The 24418-nt window shown below is 41.1% G+C and overlaps 2 protein-coding genes and 1 long non-coding RNA gene across 3 annotated transcripts; all 3 read left to right on the forward strand.

Annotated features, from left to right (window-relative positions):
- Positions 1 to 1241: 1241 nt before the first annotated feature.
- Positions 1242 to 2316, forward strand: LOC134176537 (uncharacterized). Its single transcript, XM_062643206.1, has 3 exons — positions 1242 to 1586; positions 1647 to 1813; positions 2096 to 2316. The coding sequence occupies exons 1-3, from the start codon at positions 1522 to 1524 to the stop codon at positions 2314 to 2316; spliced, it is 453 nt and encodes a 150-aa protein (XP_062499190.1). The 5' UTR covers positions 1242 to 1521.
- Positions 2317 to 2360: 44 nt separating this feature from the next.
- LOC134197963 (uncharacterized) lies at positions 2361 to 2861 on the forward strand. Its single transcript, XR_009972722.1, has 5 exons — positions 2361 to 2421; positions 2484 to 2501; positions 2562 to 2616; positions 2684 to 2763; positions 2819 to 2861. It is a non-coding gene; the product is annotated as an uncharacterized LOC134197963 (long non-coding RNA).
- A 227-nt stretch (positions 2862 to 3088) lies between these two features.
- On the forward strand, positions 3089 to 24018 carry LOC134176538 (uncharacterized). The gene is made up of 34 exons (XM_062643207.1): positions 3089 to 3188; positions 3265 to 3489; positions 3555 to 3710; positions 3773 to 3895; positions 3986 to 4039; positions 4098 to 4307; positions 6086 to 6235; positions 6303 to 6374; positions 6525 to 6579; positions 6640 to 6702; positions 6773 to 6982; positions 7043 to 7096; positions 7635 to 7692; positions 13283 to 13508; positions 13576 to 13818; positions 14908 to 14959; positions 15022 to 15057; positions 15108 to 15272; positions 15344 to 15463; positions 16174 to 16362; positions 16428 to 16642; positions 20593 to 20676; positions 20739 to 20940; positions 20997 to 21181; positions 21253 to 21405; positions 21465 to 21524; positions 21594 to 21721; positions 21783 to 21900; positions 21961 to 22041; positions 22534 to 22639; positions 22709 to 22807; positions 22863 to 22928; positions 23267 to 23337; positions 23437 to 24018. The coding sequence occupies exons 2-34, from the start codon at positions 3400 to 3402 to the stop codon at positions 23833 to 23835; spliced, it is 4293 nt and encodes a 1430-aa protein (XP_062499191.1). The 5' UTR covers positions 3089 to 3188; positions 3265 to 3399; the 3' UTR covers positions 23836 to 24018.
- Positions 24019 to 24418: the final 400 nt, after the last annotated feature.

Genomic DNA, 24418 nt, shown 5'->3' on the forward strand with positions numbered 1-24418 from the left:
TGAACTACAAGTACTGCATTGTCATCTAGTCAAATGGAATAGTGTCCTGGCAGACTGGCTAGTCCTTTAAATACGACATTGAACTCTATTAGGAAAGGATATTTGCTTGTGTTGTTGCTTGACTGATCAGTATTCTTGCGGTTGCCTGTCGTTCCTAGTAAAACTGGTTGTTGGGTCATCATATGAAAGTTGTCGCTGTAAACGACGCTCACTAGTCCTAGGTTTTGGCTGGATTGAGTAATAGTGTAGCTGAACCCGGTTTAACAAGTAGGCGTACCTTGTAGGTTTGACCATTTCTCTGTAACAATATCTCTGCTGATCCTCTGGGTATCACCTTCGTCTTACAAAAACTGCCTTTGTTTCTGCAAGCTCCTCTGCCTGCTTGTCTCCTGTTACTAGAATGTAGTCTTGCCATGATAGGACGTTGCAAGAAGCTCCAGTATCTTCTTGAAATATGATTTTATTGACGTGTCTTGGACTTCAAACGTGGCATTGGCATTAGTCGTTTTTGATGTGGTGATGTGATTAAGTACAACACACTCTACCTCATTTTGTTCATCTTAATACTTTACCTTCTGTTTCTGTGTGTGCTTGTCCGATGTCTCTGACCGACGGACTCTAGCATAATGTCCGTTCTTCTTGCATTTCATGCAAGTCTTACCTTTTGCTGGGCGATCTTCTTTCTTTGGTGCATGCTCGAGTCGACAATAGCCACATTGCCTCTGGTGTTTGTCCTTCCTCCCATCTCTGTCCTTTGGGCTGAACTCGGGTATTGTCTCTGTTCTTGTGTATTTCTTTGACCAGGACTGTCTTCCTCTTGTGAAATGATATGCCTCATGTTCGTCAATAGGTATTTCTTGTTCAAGTTGATGCGTAGTCTGGCTTGTACGCAAGATTTTCATTCATTTGTTCAGAGTAAGATGGTTCTTTCCAAGTGTTTACTATAGGATAATATATACGCGTCATATTATTGTGCGACTACCACACCTCTCTAGATTGTAGTGGAAATTCGGTATATGAAAACTACCGATCCATGTCAAGCTTGCTGATATGATAAGACAGAGTGTTACAACTATCGCATTGTTAGTATCAGTAGCAATAGCAGTGACGGTCAACGCTTGGAATTGGTATCCTAGCATTTACTAGAAGTCTTCTAGACGCGTACAACTCGTCAAGGCGTGAGCCAAACGGCCACAATTTTTGAGACTAAAGAAGATGTACTTAATTACTGGCCACAGTAGAATACCTCTCTGTAGTTATCGTTCTCTAACTAAAATATTTTGTCGGTATAGTCAGTTTAGACTTTTCTAATCTTGTTTCACATTATGCTGAGATCGATTTCCTGTTGCTGTACTGCACATTGCTGCAACGATCACCATGCAAACCATATTCTGTCGCACATCACATCCGTCGTCCGATCAAAGAACCTCATTGTCACTTTGTAGCCTCGCCTTAACGCCGGACGGTACCTCCTTTTGTCTGATATTGTCAATCCCGTATTGAGCCCCCGGTCTGCAAACCATGAACAAGTTGCTCTCTTTTCTCTTTTTCTTCTATGCGCTTATCTCTCTTTGTCAATCCAGGAGGTGAAACGTTGTGTTGTTGATGAAACTACAGAGAAGCTAGTTACTTTGTTTGTGGCGCAGATTTGTAATCATAACGCCAAGCGTTCTCCAAGTGGGCATTGAACACAACGTAATCGTCGCGTTCTACAGTGACGTCCGAAAGAATGTCGGTGTGAAAGTCGACGTCGAACTGGAGGATAGAACGAAGATCTATTCGGGAACAGCAGTACGAGTATCAGGACAACAAGGTAGGGACTCCCACTTACACTTACCGCATGCTGCGACAGTAACACAGATCTGCAACCTTGAAAGTCCATCCCTGCACTCTAGACCTACTGGTGTTGCTTAAAGATTTGCCTAAATTCACAAAAATTTACAAGACAATAGTTTGCCATACATTTGCATTCAAGTATAATTGTCGACAGTATGCTACCTTTTGCTGATAGTTCTCATAATTACAAAAAGGAACAGAAATAAATGGAGCCGATAAGTGTTGTTGTTTAAGAACCATTAATCCGTTGTCTGGGCAGGTGGATCCGTTCAGGTTTCTATCCGGGTTCTTCAGGAAGCGCTAAACAATCTATCACCGACACCTCAACACGTGTACGTGCGAGCGACATCGACGAGTCGAAAGTTTCCGTTCAACAAACGCAGGCGAGTTGCGCTCTCGTTGAAGTCGTTTTCGGTCCTCGTGCAAACAGACAAACCGGTCTACATAAGAAATGATGAAGGCAATAAACCTAGCCCTTAACCCTAAAAAATTGTACACAATTTTTGTGTTAATACAAAATCTCTTGCAGTCAATGTCAGAATTATTACAGTCAACAGTCGACTCGTTTCAAAACCTTTGGAAAACGTAACTTTTGTATTTTCTTTTACTAATGCGCAAATGATGCTAATTGGTTGTGATTGCTGCAGGTTGTAGTTGACATTCTGGTAAGGCAGTGGCCGGAATAGATCAAGTGGAATTGTATTGGTACGGGTTTTGTGAGACAGGACCCGAGAAATGTGACTGTGGATCGAACTGAAATCAATTCAGCTCAAGAACAAAGTCATAAAATCTCTCACTAAATTTGCTATTAATGAAAAACAATAATATCTTTATGTATTCGATGTAGAAATCACAAGAAGAAAGATACAACTGGGACTCAATCCTGTCATTGGAGATTGGACCATCCTAGCTAAATATGGATTCAAAGTACAAATTTAAATTTTGTTGACAATAAATTAGTTATTTTAATTAATGTGTTTAGAACAATTTGACCTCGCGATTCAATTTTGCAGTAAAAGATTACGGTACATGCTAAATTTACATGTTAGTCATTAAAATTACCTTTCCCTGTAGCAGTTCTTCCACGGTTCGATGTTAAGATTACTCCTCCACTCTACGTCCTGAAAAGAAATCAGCACATTGAATTATTTGTTCAAGCCAAGTGCGTCATTTTCCCAGCCTCATTCGTGGCTGATTTTTATTCTAGTAATAATAAAAATAATACAACATAATACGTTTTGTCATTCAGGTATGCGGTTGAAAAAGTGCTACTTGGATATGTGGCAGTAGAGCTCGGTGTGTGGAGAAGCAAGTCCAACATTTCGGTCTTCTTTAAGAGCACTCACTTTCTTGTAATAATTTGTTTGCCTACACGTCAATCTAGTAAGTAACTCTTTCACCCGTACCCTATTGCGTCTGACATTGCAGTTCCCGAGTGACCACGGATGGAAGAACTTAACGATTTCAAACTCCGGTTACGGAGTCTTCCCTTTCGGCAAGAGACTGTGGATACGAGCAACAGTGACCGAACGAGAAAGTGGAGTGAGATTCACGAAGACGGATATGACGGCTACATTCACATGCAGCCCATACAGAATCGAGTTTGACCGCTCAAAGCCGTTTTACAAACCTGGATTTCCGCTTGAGACAAGAGTAAGTCATACACGCCCTTAATTAAGAATCAATTGAATTTGTTTTATATTCAATGTGTTTTACAGCTGAAAGTGACGTATCCTAATGGACATCCAGCAGCGGGAATCAACTTGTATGTCAGCGATCAGTTCGATCAAGAGCTTATGTATATCACTAATGACAATGGCTTTGCCAAGCTAACTCTCGACACACACAGAAATTCACCAAACATCACTTGCCAAGTACATGCTAACCATATCGATTGAATTAATGAACGCGTTGTTGAATGCTGATCTCTTGGAAGGTAAAGCCTGCGGGAGAACAAGTGATCACCGAGTTTGTTTACTTACCATTTGAACCTACTTGTACCAAACCAAGCAGTCAGTTCACAATTAATTTAGGACCAACAAACATTGGACTAATAAAGGTACTTATAAGTAGAGATTTATGTAACTTTACCATATACGTATTGTACCGAGTTGTGACGTATTCAATAAATTCTGTTCTTCATTTGTAGGTCGGCGCGATCTCTAAATTTGAAATTATTGTGGACGAACTAACCCAGGAGAAGGTTTACAGTGTTCCTACAAATTTCTAAGAACGCGACAGACATAATCGTATTGACATAGATTGACGTGACGTTCCTCGTCTTTTCTCACGGACAAATTCAGCACTCGACTACGACGTCATTATCCAGGGGATTTAATGCACTCGGTATATTTGTTCAACCGCATTGGTCGGAAAAGTTTCACTTGATTGGCTACCACTACGATCAGAGCTGCGATAGCATTAGCGCCGACGTTCTAACCGTCCAAGTAGAGCCAGCTTTTACAAATAAAGTGAGCCACAGTCATCACAGACTTTACCTAATTGCAGTATTATACAGGAATTGTGCACATTATTTGGAGTCATTTCAGCTTTGAGCTATAGAAACATAACTTTGTAAAGCCACGTGACTTGGCCACGTGACTTAGCGGTGATATATTCAAGGGATTGACTCACTTTCCAGGGCCGGTGTCACAGGAAATTCTGTCGCGGCGACAAAATTTCCTAGGAAATATTGTCGCCCTATTTCAACGTAGCGACAGTATATCCTAGGACATTCTGTCGCGTCTAGGAAATTAAGTCGCTAGCGCTTACGAACGCGCATGCGCAGCAGAGACTACACACGAAGGTGTAAACGCAAGAGAAGTGGTGTGTAACGATGGAGCAGTCTTATTACGACAATCTTTACAACTACATTCGTACAGGAGAACTCCCAGCCCACCTTACAAAGAATCAGAAGGATTCTTTGAGGAGAAAGGCAAAAACCTTTCTAGTGAAGGATGGCTTGCTCTTCTACAGAGTTTAGTTGTAATTTGTGTTCGCCTTGTATCATGCATCAGTTTGAATCAGTTAGTCTCTTGGTTGCAGTAATATTTCCTTTTACCATGCAAACTTTCATATGTAGTTGCAGAAATAAATAAGCAAAAAGGTTGCACATGTATAAGCAGTGGTTAAAACAGATGGAAAACAAGTTGTATAGAAAAAAATGAAGGTATGTAGCACATCAACATAATTATACACATATGCACTTGGCAAGGGCAGTGTTATATAAACCTAGCAATCATAAGAAATAAGCAACTGAGAGGTCATATTCATAGTATAGTGCACGTGAGGATACCATGTTTTATCAGCACAGGCCTTAAAGATAATTTGGGAGGTTCCATTAACCTCACAAGCTAATGTCAGCCGAGTTTTGGAGTACAGATACATGCGCACTTGCGATGGTGTACTGAGCGACAAAATTTCCTAGACGCGACAGAATGTCCTAGGATATACTGTCGCTATGTTGAAATAGAGCGACAATATTTCCTAGGAAATTTTGTCACCGCGACTAAATTTCCTAGCGACAGAATTTCCTGTGACACCTGATCCAGAGGGGGTTTAGGAGGTTTCAACACCCTCTTTTGCAACAGGCGTGGTTCAATAATTTCATATAATTTCACTAGAAAAGAGAAAATTAGTAGTGCTGTAAGTAACTGCTACCTGGTGAACTCACTCATTCAAAAATTTCTGGATTCGGCCCTACTTTCGGTGGATGTCTGGAGGGCAATGTCCGTTACACTCAGGAATGTGGCATTCCTCTTTCCGGTTTATCTTACCTTCATGCACTAGTACGCGTACACAGAGCAAAGGACGAAACGCAGGCAAACGTTCATAAACCCTCTTATTTCCAGAACAGTCTAGTTTCTATGTTTTCAATTGCCAGGTCAAGTCGTCTGTATCTACTAATGCGAAATCGATCGCTTTCCAAGGGCCCTATCTTATGCGGAAACCTACATTGGACGGCTACAGACTATTCTAACGGTGTTATGAACTTTACAGACACGTGAAACAATGGTTGCTTTACACGATTTTAGATATATTTTACAAGTTGCGCGCTTAGAAGAAAATGGCAAATAAATTCCTGTGACTGTGGAAGAGGGCATGTAAACACAACTTCCGTTACTAGTGTCTAGGCATGTATGTTATGTATACTCTCATAATGGTTACTCTAGTTACGTGACTTTATATTTGAGTCTCTGTTGTCTCGATACCTTATGATTATGTTAATTAATATGCATATTTGCAACAGATAGAAATACTACCGCAGAAGTCCTCAGTATTTCCAGGCTCAACAGTTACTTTGAAAGTTGAAACCGAACCAAATTCAGACGTAGCTCTTTTGGCAGTTGACAGTGATATGTATGCACTGAACAACAAGAATAAACTTACGCGTGAACAGGCAAGATTGCCAATGTCATATTTATATTGTTATATACACTAAAATCTCAGTATGTATTGCATTACAGGTATTTGATCACTTGAAAGATTTTGACATATCATGTCCAGTAGAAGATTTCAATTCTGAGGGATTGTTCAATGTCAGTCAGAATATGCAAATACTTCACACGCACCATGAACGCACGCAAGCAAGCGCATACACACACACACACACACACACACACACACACACACACACACACACACACACACACACACACACAGTACACTCAAATGTCGTTCTGGTTTAGGCTATTGGATTGTCTGTCCTTACTAATCTCGAATTCACAACAACAGAAAGAACAGGTCAGACAATCCCATTTTGATTTAATACTCCGTACATAAATATAAAATATATTGATGTAGACACAAGATGCCCGGGACAACAAACTCGCAGAAAACAAAACGCTCAAGAAAACGAGAACGACAGTAAAAATCCTGTATTTCTAAAGGCTTTACAGCGGTTAAAGCCCCTCGTATGTACTGTATTCCGTTGCAGAATGCTGCACACGCTTTGGAGTGTCACTCGAAGCAAAACTAAGAAACGAGATAGAAAAGCTAGCAATTAACAAGCAAGAAGAAATGTTATACACTCTCTGTAACAGTGCGCTTGAAACACTAGTTGAAGGACAGACAAGACTACATTCATTGAGTTTCAGGTGTGTCCTCACGGACGATTGTTTAGAGACATTTGTTGAATATTGCCCAGGTTTGCACACAAATTTGTTCTAACCTGTATGAATTGGTAAAGAAGTGATTTGCTCATTAGGTAAAAGAGAGTGTGGCATCGCAGTAGCTGGTAACTATCCTATTGAAGACGAACGTAAGTCCATTCCAACAATGGGTGCAGTGTGGGAATTGTGGTTGTGGACTTTGTCAGCTTGGGCTGTAGTGGGCAAAATGGGAAATTGAATTTGCGTAACTACTTCAATGATGTCTGCTAAACACAATGCAAACACTCATTTACAAGCTAGTGATGGCATTCTAGAATAGCTGCAGAAATGATACTGACGAAAGTAGGTGCGGATGTCTCATAAAGATCTGACTTGAGTTCGCTTGTGACTCTGGAGAACTAATTGGCTTTCTAACGTTTTCTAACGAATGCAATTAAGTTGATTACATCTACTCTTTAGTTAGAATAGGATGGGCCATGTCAGACTGGAGTGAAGTCTACATATGTAATATTCCGGAAGCTGCTCGTTCCAACGTATTTTAACACTCATTCTAACTGTTAGAATGCACCAGTGTCTTCACCTCCTCACGTGCGTTCGGGAGGTATCAATTCCATGTTTCTAGGTGCCAGGGATAACAACATCTGGTAATTTTCCCGCACTGCACCTATTGTTGGAATGAACTTTTAGTTACTCGGAGATCGTATTTTCCTCACGTCTGGCTTGTGGACAAGACATTTACCAGCGAGTAAGTTTGTACTTTGTAGTTGATATTTTGAATTTTACATTTTTTCATCAAATTTTTGAATCTTGAAGGTTTCACACTAAATAAAAGTTATACTAACAATTTTTTATATTTTTTAATAAATTAAATAAATTTCAATAATTTTTTTTATAAAATTTTGACTTAAAAACTTACCATATGCATAAATCTGTCTGTAAGTTGGAGTCGCACGGACGGACAGACGGACAAACAGACAGGCGGATGGATGGTGGACAGGCAGGCAGACTGATTGACTTATCGACACTCGTACATACATACTTACAGACAGAACAATAGACAGACAGACAGATAGACGGACAGACTGTGCGACCGACCGACAGACCCAGAGACATTTATTATAGCCTGTAATAGTGATCATGTTTGACATAACTACCATTGTCAGACAAACCGAAAGAGAGACAGACAGACAGGCAGACAGACAGCTGCAAGACCCCAGTGTGGCATGCTCTTGCTGAGACACTGTCATGTTATTCGGATGAACTTCCTATCACGAACTGTTTCACCTAGACTTTTGGAGTCCGCTGCAGCCATCCATAACACACTGACAAGATCTGCGTTGACCAATCTCTTGGGTAGAGGCAATCTAACAGACAGGCAGTGGCTTCAAGCAACTTTACCAATACGACATGGAGGATTTTTGGTCTTTCAGCTTTAACATCTACAGCACAATTTGCATTTCTGTCTAATTGGGTCTCAACCCTGCATACAATAGCAAAACGAATTCCTGATGCTGAGAGATTGCTTGATGAAGTTCAGAATTCACATCATTCAAATAGTTCCATCAGCAGGGATTTGTGCAATGTTTTGCCTCAAAACAAAACTCTCGTAGAAGTTAGCAACGACAGGAAGCTACTACAACACAAGCTGACTGAGGAATACATGAAATCTCTGTCAAATGGTTTTATTCGGAATTCATCTTCGACTAGAGACCAATCTCGAATGAAGTCCTTGCAAGGCAAAGGTGCAGGAGCGTGGCTCCCGACAGTACCATCATCATCATGGCATGCATTATCTCCGTGCGGTTTCGGCTTGGCATCCTTGATGAGACTGGGCTGCCAAATGCCTTTGGCTTCTGGTCAGTGTGGCTGTGGTAAAGAATTAGACTCAGATGGATACCACCTAATAACATGTAAGACTTGGGGGGCGGCCCGGTAATCAGCCATAACAACATGGTTTCAGCATGGTCAGACGGTTTGAGTCACTGCAATTGCATCACGTAAAAGAACCCAGAGGAAGGTATGTAATTCTGAAGACAGATCAGACATAGTCGTATTCGATTCGGCATCGGGGATGGATCTTGAATTGGATATTACTCTAGCGCATCTCTGGAGCAATGAAATAGGAGGTTTATAAGCTACAACTCAGAGAGCAGCGGCAACCAGAAGAGAAAATGTGAAGATCAAAAAGTACGACCAGGAGCTCTTGCCTGGAGGTTTTCGACAAACATTTGTGCCTATAGCCTTCGAACATTTTGGTTGTTGGGGAGAGAAAGCTGAAGACTATTTGAAGAAACTGTCACAGCTATCAAGAGACGGAGACGGAAAGCCAAATGCATCAACCTTCAAGACATACTGGAGATCTGTGTTTTCTGGGTGTCTACAACGATCAAATGCTAGAGTGATTGACAGAAAAATAAAGAAGATTGTTTCAAAGAGACAGAAACATAAACATAAATAGTTCTAGGTAGAACCAAGCCCTATTGGCTTGGTAGTATTTAGTTGCTTTGCCTAGATGGTGTATAATAGTTCAATGTTTGAAAATATATGTATTGACAGACAGACAGACAGACAGACAGACAGAGAGAGATCCCGGATGAAGAACTGGCCGTTATGATAATTTGAACACTCGTTTCAAAGGATTTGAAATAGACATTCATGTCATGTCTCGTGGTGAACAATGTCCGTTTCCATACTGTCAGATGTCAGGATCTGTACAGCGTGTTTTAAGCCACATCCGTGATGTTCATGATTCCTCTCTTCTACCGTCATCTTTTATCGACCGTCTTCACCTACGTCAATGCGGCAGCTGTAAAAAGTGGTTTCTGAAACTTGCGCAACACAAGTCAAAATGTCCTGATCGTAAGATGAAACCTGACAAGAACACAAGTCATGAAACGTGTCAAGCAACAGATCAAGATCTCACTGAAAACATGCTAGATGTAGCCCGTAATTTGTCTGAAGATCATACCCATGATCGGGCGCTTTCTGAAGTTCCTTCAGTTCCTGTGGATGATCAAATTTCTTGCAAAGATCAAGCGTGGTCTTTTATACGGGACATCTCGGTAAATGACATTCTTTGTGCTTACCTTCCTCCTATTGTTCGTGGCATTTCACCATCTCTGAAATCGCTATTCCTGGATTGTTGTGATATTTCTTTGACCAAAATCCTTCAAGACCCCAGTGATGATGTTGGCTGGAAACTGTTTCTGTTAATACCCAGGATGATTCTGTGCCATCGTAGAGGAGGTATTTCTGCAATTAGGCAGGCAAGGTCAAAATTTCTTTTGTTTCTCAATTTTCAATGGGAGCAGCTTCTAAGTCTGCAGACATCGTCTTCTCTCAAGCATCCATCAAAGGACTCACAACTCGGTCTGAATCATCAGAAAGCTCTTCGGCTAGTTAGATGTGGAGAACTATCTCGAGCAGCTAAATTGCTTGTGAGCCCTGGTCTTGCTTCTGTTTCTGACGAAACAGTTTTGAAACTTGCTTCCAAGCATCCAACTAGACTAAAAGATGTGTTGTGTTTCGATGACAGTTTGCCTCAACCAATCAATCTTTCTGAATCATTATTCTTTGCTACTCTCACTAAACTTCCAAAATGTTCTGGATCTGGTCCTTCCGGTTGGAACTTTGAACATTTCAAAATATTGGCAAGCAGATCTACTACTGCTGAGAAGTTCTTTGCTGTTTGTGAACAGCTCGCAAAAGGAGACGTTCCAAAGAGTGTTGTAAAGTTACTGTCAGCCTCACGTCTCATAGCTCTCCCCAAACTCAATGGAGATGTAAGGCCAATCGCTATCGGCGAATGTATTCGACGACTTACTGCCAAAGTTCTGTGTCTTCAAAAGAAGGAGTCTTTTGCTGCCTATTTCTCGCCCCTTCAGCATGGTGTAGCCATTGAGGGAGGATCAGAACTTTTGCTTCACCATCTCAGTGTGCTTGCTGAAGCTCACCCTGACTGGGTTGTTTTAAAGACAGATTTGAAAAATGCTTTCAACTCAGTGGAACGATCCCACTTGTTACCTGAGGTGGCAAAAATATTTCCTGACATTTACCGTCACGTCCATCAAATGTATGCTGAGTTTAGTCCTCTAGTTTTCAACGATGGTCACAATGCTCACTTGCTGCAATCACAGGAAGGAGTTCACCAGGGCGATCCTCTTGGCCCAATGCTGTTTTCTGTCGCCTTACACCCATACCTTGTGGATCTTCAAGAAAGCCATCCATCGACTAGAGTTCTAGCATACCTAGATGATATGTTTTTCATTGGCCCCTTGGATGATGTTATTACATGCCTGGATGATGTGGAATCCAGTTTGAAGAAAATTGGTCTTAATATTGCTATTGAAAAATGTGAGCTATTTTGCAATGGTCTTACAACACCTCCTTGTCTCAACAGGGCCATTAGAGTTGTATCATCTGGAATTGACATCCTGGGAATCCCTTTTGGGCAACAGCAGTATGTCACAGAATCTTGTTTGGACATCGCAAAATCAGGCCAGAGCCTTTGTGAGCAGATTTCATCTCTTAACGATCCTCAATCTGGAATGTTACTACTACGCTACTGTCATGTGCCTCGCATTAATCATATGGCACGGTCAGTGTGTCCTACTCAGCTAAGGTCTGCAGCTAGGTTTCATGATCAGCTGACAAAAGAAACCTTTTTGCAATTGGTTAGTTTTCGCAATATAGAAAATGACCAATGGCTGCAAGCAACTTTGCCCGTTCGCAATGGTGGGTTTGGGATGACATCAATAGAAACAACGTGTCATATTGCATTTGTATCCAGCTGGGCTCACTCTTTAAGTCGTCTTCCTCATTTGTTTGGAGACCTCACTAGTCCAATCAAGAACATCTCTTGTCCAATTCCAAGTTGTACTTCTGTTGGATCCATTAGTCATCAGCTTCATCTCGCTCTACCTGAAGACAAATCTCTAGCTGATCTGATGTGTAACACTAAAAAGTTACAACAAAAATTGAACTTGCAAAGAACTGACAACATTGTATCTTCTATTCTTGCAAACCCTCAATCTAAGCGTTCTTCTGCAAGATTTAGGTCTCTTCAGGGAACAGGAGCAGGTGCGTGGCTTGACTCAATACCACAATCAGCGAAGTTTGCATTAAAGCCTGGCGAGTTTCGTCTTGCAACACGCTTGAGACTGGGTTGTGAAATGCCCTTGGGATCTGTTGTGTCAACCTGTGAATGCGGAAAAGATGTTGACAGAGATGGCTATCACCTTCTAACATGCAAGAGCGGGGGCGGACCTGTCTGGACTCACGAAACACTGTCCAGTGTATGGAGCAGCTGCCTACAACAACTTAAAATGACACACCAAAGGGAACCAAGGAATTGCTACATTAATAGTAATGATAGACCTGATATCATTGCATTTGATGCACAATCTGGTTGCGATATCGAATTGGACATTTCTGTGGCTCACCCATGGGCACAACAGATTCTTTCTCAAGCAGCTTTGGAAGATGGTGCAGCTGCATCCAAAAGAGAGCTTGAAAAGGCACAGAAATATGGTGGTGAGTGGAACATGTGGGGTCGCACCTCTAACTGCATTGCCTTGGTTTTCGAACATTTTGGAAGATGGGGACAAGATGCTGTTGACTTTCTCAATCGCTTGTCACACCAGTCAACAGATGAAGATGGAAGATCAAATGGCAGAGAGTTCAAGACGTACTGGCGTCGCTGTTTATCAATAGCTTTACAAAGATGCAATGCTAATGTTTTATGTAAAAAATTAGGAAGAGTAGTACGACCAAAGGACTCAACTGAACCGTGTTTTGCTAATTAGATAGATTGATAAAGTAGCCCATTATGGGCTCTTAGACTTTGTGATTTTAGTTCTAATTGTCTTAGACTGTAATAGCGATGATGTGTGAAAATATATGTATTGACAGACAGGCAGGCAGACAGACAGACAGACAGACAGACAGACAGACAGACAGACAGACAGGCAGGCAGGCAGGCAGGCAGGCAGACAGACAGACACACAGACATACAGAGAGAAAGACAGACAGACAGACAGACAGACAGACAGACAGATAGACAGACAGACAGACAGACAGACAGGCAGGCAGGCAGACAGACAGACAGACAGACGTAAAGAAAGACAGACAGACAGACAGACAGACAGCCAGCCAGACACACATGTGACTTGTGTAATTCGACCAATACGTCGAGAACTGTCTATTTTTAGCTATGATGCCTTTTCTGACATTTAGTGTATGCTAGTATAAGTATTGATGTTGAGAATAACAGACAAACAGATAGACAGACAGACAGACGTCCATTTCGTTCTATTCACTGTTTCACCTCTTTTCAGCTCAAATGGCACCTTGAGAACGACCGTTAAAGTCCCCGACTCCATTACGAACTGGATATTGCAAGGAATGAGTCTATCAAGCAGCGGATTTGGAGTGGCGAAACCCAAAACACTTCAAGCATACAAATCATTCTTCATCGAGTGTCGAATGCCATTTTCCGCGCGGCGTCTCGAAAAAATATCAATTGTTTGCTTCGCGTACAACTTTAATCGAGATGAGTTATATGTGAGATACGTACTCCTAGGCCATAGAAGTATAATCTAACAACAACTTGTTGAATTTTTTGACGAAGGCTCGAGTGAAGCTGTGGTACCCATGGAAAAGCATTTGTGCGAGTTCAGGAGTGCGATTTTCGCTAGACGTCGTGGAACATTTCATTCTAAAGGGAACGTCCTCCTATCCCATTGTCATCCATATTGTGCCGTTGGACTTGGGAACTCATCGCCTGACTGTTCGCCTGACAGCTGTTGACCTGACTGTTCGACCGTATACCAATATCGGGATAGATGAAGTTTTTTACCATCTGAAAGTTGAAGTAAGGTTGATAAGTTTGATTGTCTTTCGTCTTCGTTGTTCAGGCGAGGCTGAGGGGCTGAGGGGCTGAGGGGGCTCGGGCACCCAAACTTGAAGGGACTGGAAGATTCACAATATTAGTAGTAGATATCAGATTGTAATGCTGACTTTTTACTTTCATATTCTTCCCCCACTCAACTGAAAATACACTCCGTCGCCCCTGTAGAGGACGGTTTATTGTAACCGGACAGTTTGCTAATTAATCCGGATATAACAATATTACCGTCAATATTTATACAATTTATTAATATTAAAAGTCAATTAGGAATCAGGCTTTGTTTCAGATTGCAAACTGTACAAAGGCTAGTTAGCCGTACAGAGAGGTTAACTGGTTAGAAATCGGGATGTCACGTTTGCAATCTGGACGTCTATAGATTAACCGGTCTGGTTATCAATCCGGATTTGACTCTTTGTCTTCTCTGTTGATTGTCCAACAGTTTCCCAACAAAATTAATAAAATAGAAAATAGAAAATAAGAAAACAAAATAAACATGCAATTTTAATTGTTAATATTTTAATATAAAAATCACATAGAAGCATTATAAAATCAAAGTATAAAGTAGAAAATAAAAAGTTTTGAATATAATTTAACTTTTTAATATAGCAGTTTCAGTCAAGGATAAAAAATAAAAAATTAAAATACAATTTAAATTTTTAGAAGGCAGCAGTGGTTTTCCACAGACCTGCCACTGGGAAAATTAAGGTCTTGCCGGAGAGGGAAAGGTCAGAAACCAAGTTTGCGCATGCGCCCGAAGCTCGAACTACTCGCGATCGCTTGATTGCGTGGTATTAGAAGGCCACTTGTACGCGAGTGCGCTGTAGACTGCAGGTTGGAGTAAAACCAGTTTAACTTCATTAAATTAAACATTAACAAGTCAGTAAATTCTCTTTGATTCAGTTTCTACCATTTTAGTGTATTTGTTTCATTTCAATTATTATTTTTTAAGTGTACGCAAGTTTGAGGCGTAGACTGAGTTTGACTAAAATGTACCAAATTTTAGTCTAATGTACTAACAAGTTTCTTTGTTTGTTCTTTCTTTCTCTACACAAGCCGGAAGGAATCAGGATCGACCAGTTATTCACGGTTGAGTTAGACCCACAAGGTCACAATTTAACAGCAAAGTAACAATATGCTCTAATTAATTAAACTGTCACTCATGCACAGATCTAAACTTTCCAAGAAGACAGCGCTGTCACTCAGGTTACAAAATAATGACATTTTGAAACGTTTATTGACCGTCTCGTTTCTAGCTCCTGATGAAGAGCTGAAACAAACATGCTTTGACAGTCGACATTGCTCCACTCCAACACACAACGGTACAAGAATGACCAAAGATGAATGCTGTGACGTCAGAAATTTTTATTCGACTCAACAGAGATGGGGAGACAACTGTGAGACATGCCCTATCACTGCAAGTAAGAACAATGCATACATACATTGTCAGGCACTGCTTAATTAAAGAAGTCTCACTGTCTTATTCGTCTAGTTTATCGCAGAACTAATGTAAGGAAAGTCGAGAATGGCAAAGCGCAAGATAACTATTTTCGGCTTGTTTTACCAGAAGATTTCGTCCCGGGGTCCGACCAAGCGTTTGTCACTATTACAGGTTTTGCATTAGTTTAATTAACTAATTTAATAAATTAATAAATTTTGTCTAAATATTTAAGAAAAATAAAGATGTTTTACTTATCTCACATATTAGAGATATCAGCTTGTTGCGTAGTAATTTTTTGCTTACAAGTGACCAAAATTTTGGTTTTTAAGTGGCAAGTGTTCTGCGTATAAATGGAACGAAATTTGCAAAGATGAGGACAAAAAGCACTATCAACTCAACTGTAACTAAACCAACAAGTATAACCTAATAGTACCTTGCAAGTATACGTAAACAATACCCATAGGATATAAACTGTATAATATCAATGGACGTTTTACAGTTGTACGAACGAATGTTGATCTGGTATAACGTGCAGTAGTGAGGTGTGACTAATATCGTATACAGCACCCGCAGAGGTGACAAGAGATCTTCTAGGACGTACAAAACATCTATTACATTGCGTGTACAGTGACTTTTAACAAAAAAATTCAGCTATTCGATATGTCAATATCCTAACTTCAATATCCTAACCTTTTACATCAGAAGAGCATTTTGGTTTTATTAGATGTCGCCTACCATAATAACCGTCCTAGTCTTGGCCCTACCGGTCCGACAAGGTACTACAGACTCTAAGTACATTGACTACTTAATGATTTGTATTAGCAAATGCACATTATTTTACAATGAGATTAACAGATTATGTCAAACACATGTGCATGCAGGCAATTACCTGCAGAACGCAAAGATCAACAAATCACCCCGCGAAAAGCGTCTTCAGGGTCTTCCAAGCGACACCAACGAGCAAATAGTGTTCGCTCTCGGAATCAGCGTCGCAAACCTCCGATACATGAAATTTATGGGTCAAGACGGATCGTCACAGTACAGAGATCTACTCTCAGCTACTAAACAAAGTAAGTGATAAACCTACAGCAACTAACATGCCAACATAACGTACTAATACGTGAACAATGCCTAGTCTTTCAAAATGTTATCGAGCGGCAGAACCAGAATGGAAGTTATCGAGCATACTGGTCTCAATCTTCAACCTACTTTATGGCTACAACGTTGAGAATACTGACATCTGCTTCCGAGTTTGTATTTGTCGACAACAAAATTTTGAAGGACGCCGAAGATGTCGTAGCCAGTCGAATGAAAGATAGCTGCATATTAGAAGACAAGGAATCAGACACGGTAAGGCATAAATCTGTTGTTACAAATGCGTTTAAAACTTTCTATTCATTGCTTGTAATAAGGTAACCTCTATTGACAAAATCAACGGCAATTCAAATACCAAGTTTATTTTTATTGTTCGTTTAATGAGAAAGCCAATGAGCATTTTCTTTAAAGTTGGTCAATTGCTGTAAAAGTCTGATCCGTCTGTCTGTCTGTCTGTTTGGTCTCTGTCTGTCTATCTGTCTGTCTGTCTGTCTGTCTGTTTGTCTGTCTGATTGTCTGTCTGTCTGTCACATATATTTGAACTTTTATTTATGATACGTTTTGCAATGCAGGGTACTATGTACTGTCCAACTACTAGTAGTGTTCATCAACTAAACTAAGCTAAAATTGAAACTCGTATAAAACAAAATGAGGACTACACTTAAAAACCACTGTGTACAAGCAAAGCCTCCAGTACCAGCTAGTGGCTAAAGTAATGAGTGGCAAAGAGGTCGCATCTGTTGCCTTCAAACAGCGAAAACAGCTTTTTAGAGATGACTCTCTCATTACACTTCTGAAGCTGAATAGAAAAGCATTTGGACCAGAAGTCGAGAAACTCGCAGCGTTCGGTCGTTCCACTTTGTTTGATGACTTCTTTGACAATATGCACAGAATTTTCTACCCATCGATCCCCAAAGCTCCAAAATGCTCCATTACCTGTGGTGTTACAGTGGCAATTATGCCACCTGGTAATTGCTGTTTTCTGTATTTGTCTTTCTTCCTGTCTGCTCTCCTCTATGCAGCGGCACCACTAACACCAGCAGATGATGGAAAGATGTCACTACTCCATGGGTGGGCGAGGGAGATATCAAGGTCAACTTTGTTTCCAATGTCCGAGTCGAAACATTCGATGTCCGATCTGTTGTATGTAGTTGTATAACGACTCTTGGGTACCCTGCGATGGTGGATATGCAACACACGGAAAAAATCAGACCAGACGGACGAAATCGATTCGTGACACTATACCGGCCCGCCACCAGTCTTACAGGTCAGTAAATTGTTTTCCACTGCCATCTATAAGAGCTCCACAATTGTATTTCGTTGTCCAGCTGGATTAGGCTATGGGGAAACCCAAACGAAGGAACGACGCCAAGCGAAATTCGCAAGAATTGAATGCGAACACTTCCGATGTAGGGATAGCATTAAGCCAAGCCCCAGCGCCCGTACCTGTTGTTGAGCGTAGGCGGGCTGCATCTTAGGCAGTGGGGGCATTTTCGAGTAGATACTGAGCATTGGAAGAAGCAGTGACGGAACATAGCTTTTGTTGAACTTCCTCAGCACATGGCATGTAGTCGAAGATACGTTTTCTTGGAGGGACAGACCTTGCTATAGCCTCACTGATTGCAGTGGTTGAAGAGCTTAAGGGACTGTCGATGATAGGTCGTAAAACAGGGAATCGGATGGCTGCTCAGTGCTGTAAAAGCGTTGGCTCAGGCTGCAACAAAAGCTAGTTGTCTCATTGACAGCAAAGAAATCATTCCGAATCCGCCCATTCTGATAGGTAAAGAAGCGTGATGCCAAATCCTGTCATCGACCATGCCATAGCCTAAAAGGTAAGAAAGGGTTTCTTTTCTCCCAGAGTCATGGATTGTAGAAGCATGAACTAGCAAATTAGGATGGACTGTCTGGGCCAAATGAGTAAGGTTGGAGACGCAACAGCATCGTAATAACAGCATTACACTCTGAACATTATCCAATTTGGTAAGCTGATCGCACAGTGAGAGCTTTGACTGGGCTATGGTGGCACAAGAGGACCTAACGAATGACATCGAATCAATTAGAAACCAAGGATGAGTGCACCCTAACAAGACACAGGAATTTTTCAAACCCTTCAACAGCAGTCGAGGACGATTGAGAGAATATCTTGCACTTTTTGTCTGATATAACCAGATTGATGGCTGAGAAGGACTCCTTCAAGTCATGAAACGCAGACATAACAGATTTCGCCCATCGCAGCAAAATTACGTCATCTAGGTAGGCCAGTACGCGTACTTGAGAGTGGGACTTCTGAATCTTAGTTAAGACTGGCTGAATGGCCGTAGCAAAAAGAACAGGACCCAAAGTGTCTCCTTGATGAACTCCCTCCTCAGATGGAATTATTACCGTAGAGGAACACTGCATGAATACTAGGGAGCTGGGTTTGCCATACATTTGAATCACGTGGTTGTACAAGTCAGGAAAGGTAAGAGAAACTTGTTGTATGATCTGGTCTCTGCAGAAAAAATTGAACGCGTTCTTAACATTCAACTTCAAAAATATCTAGTTGGAATTAGACTTAAAAGTGAGACTTATATGATGCGCTATCAACTCGTTACCACATTTCGTAGACACACCGTGCTGAAAGGGACAGAAAACTTTAGTAAACTCTTTATTTTTGTGAATAAATAATCCTGGCTGTAAGTCGGTGAATAGATTCCCCGATGGCAATGGGTCTCACATCACCACTTGACTTTGAAAAATCGATCAGTCTTGAAAAAGAAAGAGGGTGACAGCCACATCGGGCAATATTCCCTTAGCAAATGCCAAACATGCAGAGTAAAGGCCATCCGCAGTACCCTCATTCTCTAGTAGGATTTTAAAATGCTCGAAACGCCAAGCACTAGGACCAGCACTAGATCCATGTGGAACTTGCCTGATCGAATTGAAAAGTAACGACCTAGACAAGGTGATCGACTCACAACTAACATTGGGCGCGAGGGGAGAGCTGAAGATCTAGGAGGGTGTTTGGAGATAAACTTCCTTGCGGTATCATCAGTGGGGACGGAGCCAGACCGTTACTGGTTAGAATTCTAGACGCAAGTGACAACTCTCCGCATCTCACTAGCCTCAGAGCAGCCGCTTTTCTTGCATTATCCCCAGTAGTGGGTGACTTCCTGGAACGAGAGGCTCGCAGGCAAATAAGATCCGACCAATTCCAGCAGAGAAACTGATGGTAAGCAGCCTTCACGTCACGTAAACCATGTTTTCCTCCCTTCGACAGAGGAGTTAGGAGCATGCGACGAAGTAGAAACAAGAGTTTTCATGCTAACTCATTAGAGGGATCATTGCGAATCTTTCAAGTGTTACAAAACAGCAATCTTTGAGACATGCTTTGACTGTAGGATGGATAGTTTGGACAACTCTGGAAGGTGCAGCTTTCAGAATGTCTTCTACTGTAAGAGCTCAGATGTACTGCCACAAAGCAGTTTCCGTGTCCACATTTATGTTCCAAGAAATTGCGGAGTCCAGGAACGTCGTTGATGAAACGGGTGCATGGGGATCGTAAATTCGAAGTCGCACCGCGGTCATGTCGTCGCTAGATTTCACTTGGGTGTCGACTCCTAGAGAGGGGACCGTCTAAATACTGATGCGTGCGTTTGCATTGTGGTCTACTCACGGTTTTGTGGCGATCAAGTTTTGGCGTGATTGATGTTACAGACAGACAGGCAGACAGACAGACAGACAAACAGACAGACAAACAGACAGACAAGAACTTTATGTCCTTATAATCTTATATAACTTGAAATCTGTATGAACTCGTAATTAGCCTCTATTTGCTATTGTAACATAGTTCATGTTTTGAAAATATACTACCATTGACAGACAGACAGACAGACAGACAGACAGACAGAAAGACAGAAAACAAACAGACAGATCAAAGTTAAACAAACACACACACACACACACACACACACACACACACACACACACACACACACACACACACACACAGACACTCTGCATTCATGTTTCACAAATATCGTGATCCGTTAAGACTTAATTATAAAACATACAGTACAAGTAATTTAGCCAAGTTTTAGTCTAGAAACTCTACGTTTTGTAGCACTGTTCGTGCGGTAGTAAAACACTTTAGTCATCGTGCACTTGTAATAGTATGGTGTTCACCTTTTGTACGGTATACTTAAAGCTAAAATTTCTCCTTGCAGAATTTCAACATAGTATCATTAGCTGTTCATGCCATCGCCTCATTTTCCAGGAAAATAAGTCGCAAAGTCTTCTGTCCTAACTCGGTATGTCTATCTATTGCTAACAAGCCGAGAGTGGATCATCACGTGATAGCAATGCGTTCCAGGGCTCTGACAACTGTATCTGCTGCTCTAGTCATCGGATCAGCAACAGCTTTAGACTCTGGAGGAGAGATATCGACGATTACTCGCGCTCGTGGGCGTTTTACGCCATGACGCTCGCCTGTCTCCCACACAATAGCGAAAACTGTTGTAACGAAACCTTCCTTGAAACTCTCCGAGTTGACATGTGCAAAGCAGCCCAAACACGTTGAGTTCACCATTTTGCTAAACTCTTACTTACTATCTCCGTGTTTCTTCACTAGGAAGAGGCAGGAGATTTTGGTCAGACGAACCCGATGCTGATGATGTTGCTACCTCTAGAGCGATCACAACGACAGCCATCATGTTGTGCGCATACGTAGCAAAGAGAGATATCGAAGAAGCTAGGCCACTCGCTCGTTGGTTGATGAGTGTTCGCAACACGAACATGGAGCTTCCATCAACGGAAGTAAATAGCCCAATTGATATTAATTTTCTCACAAATTTATTGAGTTGGTGTTTGTTATTTGATATTTCTAGAGTACTTACTGGACGCAGGAATGCTTGACTGCCTTTTCAAGAGTTTTGCAGCAGCAGCGAAATCTCAACGTGACATTGTCGGTTGTCAACGACTCGTTTGCAAACACTGTAAATGTGGATGAGAACAACAGAGACGTGGAACAATCGTTTAAGGTAACCAATCATAAATAGACGTAGACTAATACTCTACTCTTACATGCTCGTCTGTAAAGATTCCATCAGAAGGTTTGCTGAAAGTCACAACGACAGGAAATGGAGTGGGATTCATGCAGGTCACACCCTTCCTCTTTTCATGTCATTAACTACATTAGGTGCCTTCACTCTTACTACAAACTTTGTAGGTCAAGCTGAGCTACAACACGATCAATTACGATAACGAGAAGTGTCACTTTTCCTTCACAGTAAACACCAGCAACCTCAATAATTCAACAGAAAACGAAAAGCAAGTTCTAGTTTCATTATGCATAAGGTATACATACACATACTAAAAATCTATTAATTAAGTATTTATTGCTTTTAAATTTAATTAGGCACAAGTTAACTGTCTCTGCCAATTCTGTGACTGTCGAGGTTAAGATCCCTACAGGATACTCTCCTTGTGATAAATCGACTATGGGGAGTACGAAGGACAAACATTGTCTTGATGAAGTAAGTCTTAACCAGTTCAACACCATTTTGTAATGAATTAGTATTGTGAGACTCTGTAAGATCTTACTCAAAATGGGAGATCAACTTGGTTTGCAAAGCTATGAAAATTATAATTCCACTGTTTTCCTTCATCTCAAACAGGTAACAAAACTTGATTTATACGCGTTGGTGTTAATGGTTTTTCCTAATTTTGTGTCTGTAGTACTGTTATCCAGAATTTTTCTGTTCAAATTTATGACGCTCTATAATGTTTTTGAATGCGTGCATCATCAGTCTTCTTTCTGATCCAGTTGTAACGTACCTCTTCCAAAGAGCCTCTGATAGTGACTTATATTGTGTAACAAATCTCTTCGCACCTAACTCACACACACACACACACACACACACACACACACACACACACACGCACACACACACACACACACACACACACACACACAAGATTTTGATATGAGGAAAACAGTAACTCAAGATAACAGTCTCCATCTTTAATCGATTTTCATACTGTACCCTGCTTACCTTCCTTGTGCTTACAGTAATCTATATAACTAGTCGCATTGCTGACTAAAGTGTTTGTATTAGATGAACTCTATCGGTATGCCATTGTCTGTATACACTATTGACATGTTGCAGGTGCCTTCAACGACAGATGTGTGCATCAATTTTAAACTACTCGAAAAGTTGTCCGTTCGGTCTCGCACCCCAGTCTTCGCTAAAGTCTATGAAGACGAAGAGCGAGGTAACGTAAATTGTCAAACTCATCAGTGTCCATTGCGCCAAGCTCTCTATACCCATTATATGTATCCAGATGCCTACTGTGCCGTGCCGTACTCAGTCGACAAGGACAAGAAATTGACGTTGGTTGGCTGCTCTAAAAACTTGGGAATGTTGTGCGAATGTGCAGCAAGTAATTGCACTACCTATTTCGTGTCAGAGATGACCAAAGTAACGCGTGATTCCAGGTTTTTGCCCGACTCTGGCACCAATCCGAAACAGAATATGCGAGGCCTGCCATCGTCGTCACTACGGTAGAGAAATAACTCTACACATGGTGTCTCTAATGTATTTTTAATTACTTAATTTATTTATGGTTAAGTTAATATGCATACACTAAAACGTTAAGTTACTTTAACGTTTTACTTAATGTCTATATTTATATTATTTATTTATATTATCTATGTTTACCTATTATTTGTACTTTTAACAGATAGCTTACTAGATTAGACTTTCTCATTTAGTTAAGTATTTTGATATAAAATATAACAAATAATTTATGTATTATTTATTGGTCACCTGACTAACTAACGAAACCTGTTTCAACTCTTCACGTGAACAACTAACAAAACTTGTTTCAACAACTGTTTAGCATTCAAAGTTCGAGTGACTAAGATAGTCCAGAAGGACGCCTGGTATAAAATAAGATGTGCCCTAGAAAAGGTATGCATGGACAGCTCGTACATTGTGTATGTATAAATAGCATACACACGCGTATTGCGCGTGACATAAAGTGTCAACTATAACACGTTCCTCCTCTAGGTCATCAAACCTGGAATGCACCCTACCAGCGATCGCATTCTATTCTGGATGCGAGACGTCTGCTATAGTAAAGTCAATCTCAAAGTTAAAGAGACATATCACGTCATGGGAATTGAAAACTCAAAGTTCGTTTTGGATCACTTCTCGCTGATTGAAGAGTGGCCTAAGGATATTGAGCGACCCGACTTCAATTGTATAAAAAGGGAGACCAAGGCTTGCACTCACAAAAAGTGCAAAAGCAAGGGCAGGAGAGGAGGGAGAAGATACTGCAATTGCGTAAACAGCAAGAAGACAATTTGCAAACAGCAGGCGAAAGGCAACTGCGTGACCGATTTTACTCGCTACCTCGAGAACATGAGCATTGAGCATGTGTGCGAGAGAAAACGCCTTTGCATGTGAACGTGGTCTCTGAGAAGACATGCACTGAAACGTTTGTGGGTACCGGTATACCTAGTCTTGCCGTTTGTAAGATGCATAGATGATCGTTGAAGTAAATCAAGCTGTCTCGGCTTGCGCTTCTAGTTTAAGACAATTTCAAGTGTGTTTCTCACACTCTGAAATATATGACAGTGTCTCGTTCAATCGAGAGGTGCACTACTGGTGTACTATTGCGCTGCAGGTATGTTGACGCGCCCAGCCCAAATTTGCAGCTCCAGAACAACGCCAAACCAGCGTGAGTAGATCTAGCTCATGCATGCGCGTGCACACTATTGAGAAATCCGGAGTTTTAATCCTAGAAAATTTTGACTGCGTGTATGACACTGAATGGGTTTATGACCGAGCACATGCATGCATGCACTGTTTATGAGTTTCCTGTTCTTCAAATCGTTAGGATAATTGTGAAGTAATGAGTATTTTAAGTTTATAGTTACTCTAACTGTGTAAATTATCTAGGCACAGTGTGTGTGTGCGTGCGTGCGTGCGTGTGTGTGTTTGTGTGTGTGTGTGTGTGTGTGTGTGTGTGTGTGTGTGTGTGTGTGTC

The sequence above is a fragment of the Corticium candelabrum genome, chromosome 2 (assembly GCF_963422355.1).
Source record: "Corticium candelabrum chromosome 2, ooCorCand1.1, whole genome shotgun sequence".
Taxonomy (NCBI): domain Eukaryota; kingdom Metazoa; phylum Porifera; class Homoscleromorpha; order Homosclerophorida; family Plakinidae; genus Corticium; species Corticium candelabrum.